Source organism: Neltuma alba, unplaced genomic scaffold, assembly GCF_004799145.2.
Source record: "Neltuma alba isolate B1F8T4 unplaced genomic scaffold, ASM479914v2 tig00005794_pilon, whole genome shotgun sequence".
NCBI classification, from domain to species: domain Eukaryota; kingdom Viridiplantae; phylum Streptophyta; class Magnoliopsida; order Fabales; family Fabaceae; genus Neltuma; species Neltuma alba.
The window spans coordinates 9441-15088 of NW_021634234.1; the positions used below are offsets into that span (position 1 = coordinate 9441).

Below are 5648 nucleotides of genomic sequence, written 5' to 3' on the forward strand. Positions count from 1 at the left end.
GTATATTGTTAAAAACGGCCTGCAACTTATATTAATATTTCCCTTCCTGCACAGCCCTCCAAGTTTTCCGTTTTTGGTAGTAATTTGTTGTTGTTTCCTTTTTTGGCAAGAAAGGCAGCCTCTTAAGCATGCGACCCCGACATCCCTCTTCAAAGCTTGTGACATTTATTACTTTTTTTAGTGAAAAGCGTGACATTTCTTACTTTGTTAAAACAATTTGACCAGATGGTCCAATCCACGCATTAGCGACACTGGCTTTGGCCTTCAAAGTTTACACAGCTCTCGTGGGAAAACCGGGAAAAAAAAAATCCTATTATTTTGGTCTTCCATTCACCTTTTTCATTGGGGTGAAGACACTGAAGGACCCCATAAAAAAAAAAGTCCTTGTTCCTGATGCACGTGAAAGATTAAGAGGGTCTCAGCGTAGTCAGTGCTGGTCTATGGTTACCAACTTAATTAACACCATAATTTTACTGGATTTTATTTAAATTAACTACAACTGAAAAAAAATTTGAGGATCTACCCTTTGAAGCTGAGGGAGCGATGAGGTCATGAGGACGAAGAGGAAATTGAGGTTGGGTAATAGAGGAAATGAGAAAAGTACCAACCACATTTAAACACAAACAGTGGGAGGGGCAAGCTTTCTTCCAAAGTGGTGCTGAGTAGCCAGGAGCCCCACAAAAACAGTGAGTATGGCTTTTCTCTCTCTTTCCCTCTCCTTGCAGCTACTCTTCATTTGTTCCTTTGCGCTTCTTGCCGTGGCTCAATGCAATAAGGATGCCGTCATATTTGTGTTCGGCGATTCTAACTCCGACACGGGAGGACTCGCTTCCGGACTCGGTTTCCCCATCAATCTTCCTAATGGCCGCACTTTCTTCCACAGATCCACCGGTCGCTTGTCCGATGGACGCCTCATCATCGATTTTCTCTGTAAGTCTTCCCCCCTCTCTCAATGTGTGGCTACTATAGTTTATCACGGCTACAATCACCGCATCTGATTGATTCGATTAGGTTGGATATCCATGACAAAGTTAAGAATACTAGTATTTTTTTTTTCTAAAAACAAAAAATAAGAAAGGAAAGGACACGGTGATACATCTCAGCCCCCGCCTCCGAAGAGCGGAGCTGGCGATTATGACATATCGTCGGTGGTGTTCTGTTCGCCGACAAAATATTGCAGGGCGAAAATGATCCGATAATGACCGTCTGATTAAGGAATGAATCAGTGAGGGAGGGAGTGAATCTAGCGTCAGTAAGTAATGGCGTTCACAGTTTTTTTTTTTTTTAAGAAAAAAAATTTAGGTGAATTGAATCTGAAAGCCACTAGCATCAGGATATGTCTCTAAGTTCAGAGAGTGTTTATAAAGATATTTATAGATTAGCTACTAACAAAATCCTTATATCAGTAGTGGAATTCAAACTCACGATTTTATCAGTTATGAACCTGTCTCTTACTGATTGGTCCAACCCTTGGTGGTAATGTCGTTCAAAGTTGGCATAGGCCTGGGACGTCCTAGTAGTTGGGTCCACATTCGGCTATCGTATCAAAGCCCATTACCGATCCCATCGACTCCAACATGGGCTGTTTCATATGATCCAAGGAGCGGGACCCACAAGGAGACGTTTTTCCGCGGTGGGGGTAAACGGCGGGGGTAAACGGCGGGGCCATCCAAAATCCAAGGAACTCATGACTCGCAGGTCATGACTAGGACTAGGCCACCGTCTCCAGCTTCCCTAGCAGATTAAGACTTGTTTGGATTGATTTATAAGTAATTTTTTAAATATAATTTACAGATTATGAGATAAATATATAAAAAAAAATTTTATTTCGGTTCACGTAAATTTGTTTAAAAGTTTGTTTTGAACGAAGTTCCAAACAAACCCTTAATATAAGACTTATTAATTAGCGGGTATTCAAACTCAAGTTTCCAATTTTTGCAGGAAAGGTTTATATTTAGTGTCTGATAGTATTTTGAATAGGATTGTTTCTGATATAAGGATACTTATATATAGCTAAAAAAAATAATTGACTAATTTAAAAAATATTTAAAATGTTAAATAAATCATTTTAAAACATTTATATTTATCATTTTTATTTAAATTAATAATTTGCCTAACTTATAAATTAATATACAATATATGTATTAATATTTTAGAGAGATTACTTAACATATGATATCATTAATTTGTTTAGTTTTCGTAACCTTTTCGAATGAATTAATTGGCTTTTACATCAGCATAATTAGATATATGATACTATTTTCGGTTCTAATTATAAGAACTAGTTGACTAATTTGAGGAGATTAAAGAAATAGGTTAAATTAATTATTTGTAATAAATATGTGTTGTCTTTCCTAAAATATCTTTATTAATTAAGTGTATTGGCTATAATTACTATTGCTATGAGGACTGTCTTGGAAAAAAAATACATAAATATTAGAGACAAAGTGAATTTGGATCTTATATTTAGAATCAAAATAAAAGTCAAACAAGATCTTATATTAAAGACCAGAATCAGTATTATATATCTAAGCTCCATTATGTTTGACGTAAGAAGAAAAAGAAGAAAGAAAAAGCTCTATTGTTCCCGCAGCAATAGTGGCTTCCAGTCTTAAACTCTGGTAAATAAACCATGGTTGTCCTGGGCCCAAAAATCAAAATATAGAGTAGATCCTTGAAAGATTTAAGACCTTGTGCCTCCATCTGTATAATCACTGAACTGACTGCACGATAGGAAGTTGTGTCTTTTCCCCTCTTTAAAACACACAAGATAATGCAGTCCAAGTGACAGAGGAAGTATTCGAGGTGCCTAGTGAGGCAAATCAGGTGTTCCTCCAGACGGTGCTTTTTCGTTTTGAAAATTCCCAGATTGATTATCATTTTGTAGTAACCTGCTGCTATAAATTCTAGTGCCATGTCTGATGGTAGTATCCTGTATTTCACATTGGACTTTCGCATCTTTTGCTGGGAAAACCATGCGGTGACAAGTTTCATAATTTGGGGGGGGGGGGTGGATTGGAAAAATGGTGACGATTTCACACGGCAGCAAACGAAGTGTAAGGTGGTGGAAAAATTTGACGCATTGAACAATTCAATTTTAGAAGAAGCTGAACTGAAAAAAAAAAATGATTGGTGCGGAAATATTTTTCATATTTTAATTTGTTTTTAAATGTGCAGGCCAGAGTTTGAATGCAAGTCTTTTGACTCCATACCTGGACGCCTTGTCAGGATCTACGTTCTCAAATGGAGCAAATTTTGCAGTGGTTGGGTCCTCTACCCTTCCAGAATTTGTTCCATTCGCTTTGAACATCCAGATCATGCAGTTCCTCCATTTCAAGGCTCGTACCCTCGAACTTGTAGCTTCCGGTAAACTTCGCTCGCTCTTGCAGACCCCTCTTTTAAAAATTTGTCAATTTTTCTTCCTTTCTTTTTTTCATGACTGATTTCTCGAGAATATGCATTCATATCGACTTTTCTGTTCTTCCAAATATTTTTTTTAATGTTCCAGTAGTTTACTATTGAGTGGATTGTTGGATCAGATACATCCGCTTGAATATTGCTCTCAGATTGTAGCGAATGCTGAGCTTGTAAACTATTCACATCCTTATAATTTAGGTGCTAGAAATCATATCAACGATGCCGGGTTTCGAAATGCACTCTACATGATTGATATTGGACAGAATGACATTGGCGATTCCTTTTCCAAGAACCTTTCTTATGCGCAAGTCGTTAAGAGAATCCCGGCGGTTGTTGCAGAAATTGAGAGTGGTATTAAGGTCAGTCCAATGATTCTTGAAATTATCGAGTCAAATGATCAAGATAGAAAAACCTTCATTAAAGGTGAATAACACTGAATATGGGGTAATATATGCAGAGTTTGTACAATGAAGGTGCCAGGAAGTTCTGGGTTCACAACACCGGACCATTGGGCTGTCTTCCTAAATTAATCTCATTGGCTCAAACGAAGGTTGTGGATTCACTTGGATGCCTTTCCCATTACAATAGTGCTGCAAGATTGTTCAATGAGGCGCTGCTTCATCTGCTTCAGAAGCTAAGAACTGAACTGAAAGATGCTACTTTAGTTCATGTGGATATTTATAGCATCAAGCATGACCTCATTGCAAATGCCGCCAAATATGGTAGGCATTAGCATATGTTCCATTCCACTTGTAAATTACATTATTCTCCTTGCCTGAACTGTGATCGTAATGGTGAATAGGTTTCTCAAATCCATTGATGGCGTGCTGTGGATTCGGAGGTCCCCCATATAATTTCGATAACAGAGTGACATGCGGTCAACCTGGTTATCAGGTTTGCGGGGAAGGAACTCGGTATGTGAATTGGGACGGAATTCATTTCACTGAGGCTGCAAATTCAATGGTGGCTTCTAAGATACTTTCTATGGCTTATTCCACACCTCGCATACCTTTCGATTTCTTCTGCCGCAATTGATACATCTAGACTCCCTTCATTTTGATTCGATCCCTCCGTCTGTCTGAAGCGTCAATTGATATCCCCACGGTTCCAAGAGGAACTTGGAGACGATCAAGATCAGTGTCCAACCATCCAATTGATAACTTTTCTTTCTTGATTTTACGCAAGTATTAAATTAAAATGTATTAGTTTGGGACATCTTCATTTTGTTATCTCTCTGTTAATTCAATTCCAAGTGTCTGTTCTCGGAAAGTGACTATTGAATGGAAGGTGTCTTTAAAAGCTCGAACTTTATCAAATTGAATCTTAGGATTATAATAAATATATAAAACGTCCGGTTATTAATATAAAATCTTGTTTGTTTTCAATTTGATCTTAAATATAAAATTTTATTTTATTTTATTTTTTATATTTATCTATTTTTTTTAAAGTAGTATTTATAATAGTTACATATATTAAATATTTTTGATATGTTTCATCAAAAGACTTTTAATTAGCAATAATATTTAAGAAAGATAATATTTATTTATTACAAATAACTAATCTAGTTAATTTTTTTAATTTATTTGAATTATTCAACAAACTCTTATAATATCAAACATAAGAGGTAGTGGTTTTCAGAAAATAGAATCTCGTCATGTGAATCTGACTAGTTTGGTTGACAAGTTCCTAAAGCCCTACGCTATTATCCCTTACGCTGTGTTTGGCTCGATGGAGGGAAGGGGAGGGGAGGAAAAAGGGTAGCTACAAAGGGGAGGGGAGGAAGGAGGAAGGGAGGGGAGGGATTTTAATGATCTCCTGTTTGGATTGATTGGAGGGGAGGGGAGGGAGCAATTTTAATATTACCTTATTTTGTTCTAATAAAAAATTGACTATTTTAACCTCATAAAATTTAAATGAATTTTCTCACTTTTTTATTTTGTTAAGATATAACTATATATATAATACAATTCACCAATTTTGATTTACAAGACATAGTCACACACTTATAGAATATCAAGATCAAAAGTCACGAGTGATAGATTTCAATCAGAGAAAAGACCTTGAAGGTGAAAGAAAATACCAACAACCTCTTGGAATTAGAAGAAGAGAAAAAAAAATTTACAAATGCTCACTAATTTTAGAGACAATTATCTTAATAACCTCTTGTTAAATGCTCAAAAAAACTCTCTTATGTAAAAATGTTTACGACTAATTAGAGGTTAACAAATCAA

At 36.3% G+C, this 5648-nt stretch overlaps 1 protein-coding gene across 1 annotated transcript; it reads left to right on the forward strand.

Annotated features, from left to right (window-relative positions):
• Window positions 1–405: 405 nt before the first annotated feature.
• On the forward strand, window positions 406–4675 carry LOC114748758 (GDSL esterase/lipase At1g09390-like). Its single transcript, XM_028937209.1, has 5 exons — window positions 406–930; window positions 3178–3366; window positions 3616–3776; window positions 3875–4139; window positions 4220–4675. Exons 1-5 carry the CDS (start codon window positions 693–695, stop codon window positions 4450–4452), a joined length of 1086 nt encoding a protein of 361 aa, XP_028793042.1. The 5' UTR covers window positions 406–692; the 3' UTR covers window positions 4453–4675.
• The last annotated feature ends 973 nt before the right edge of the window (window positions 4676–5648 follow it).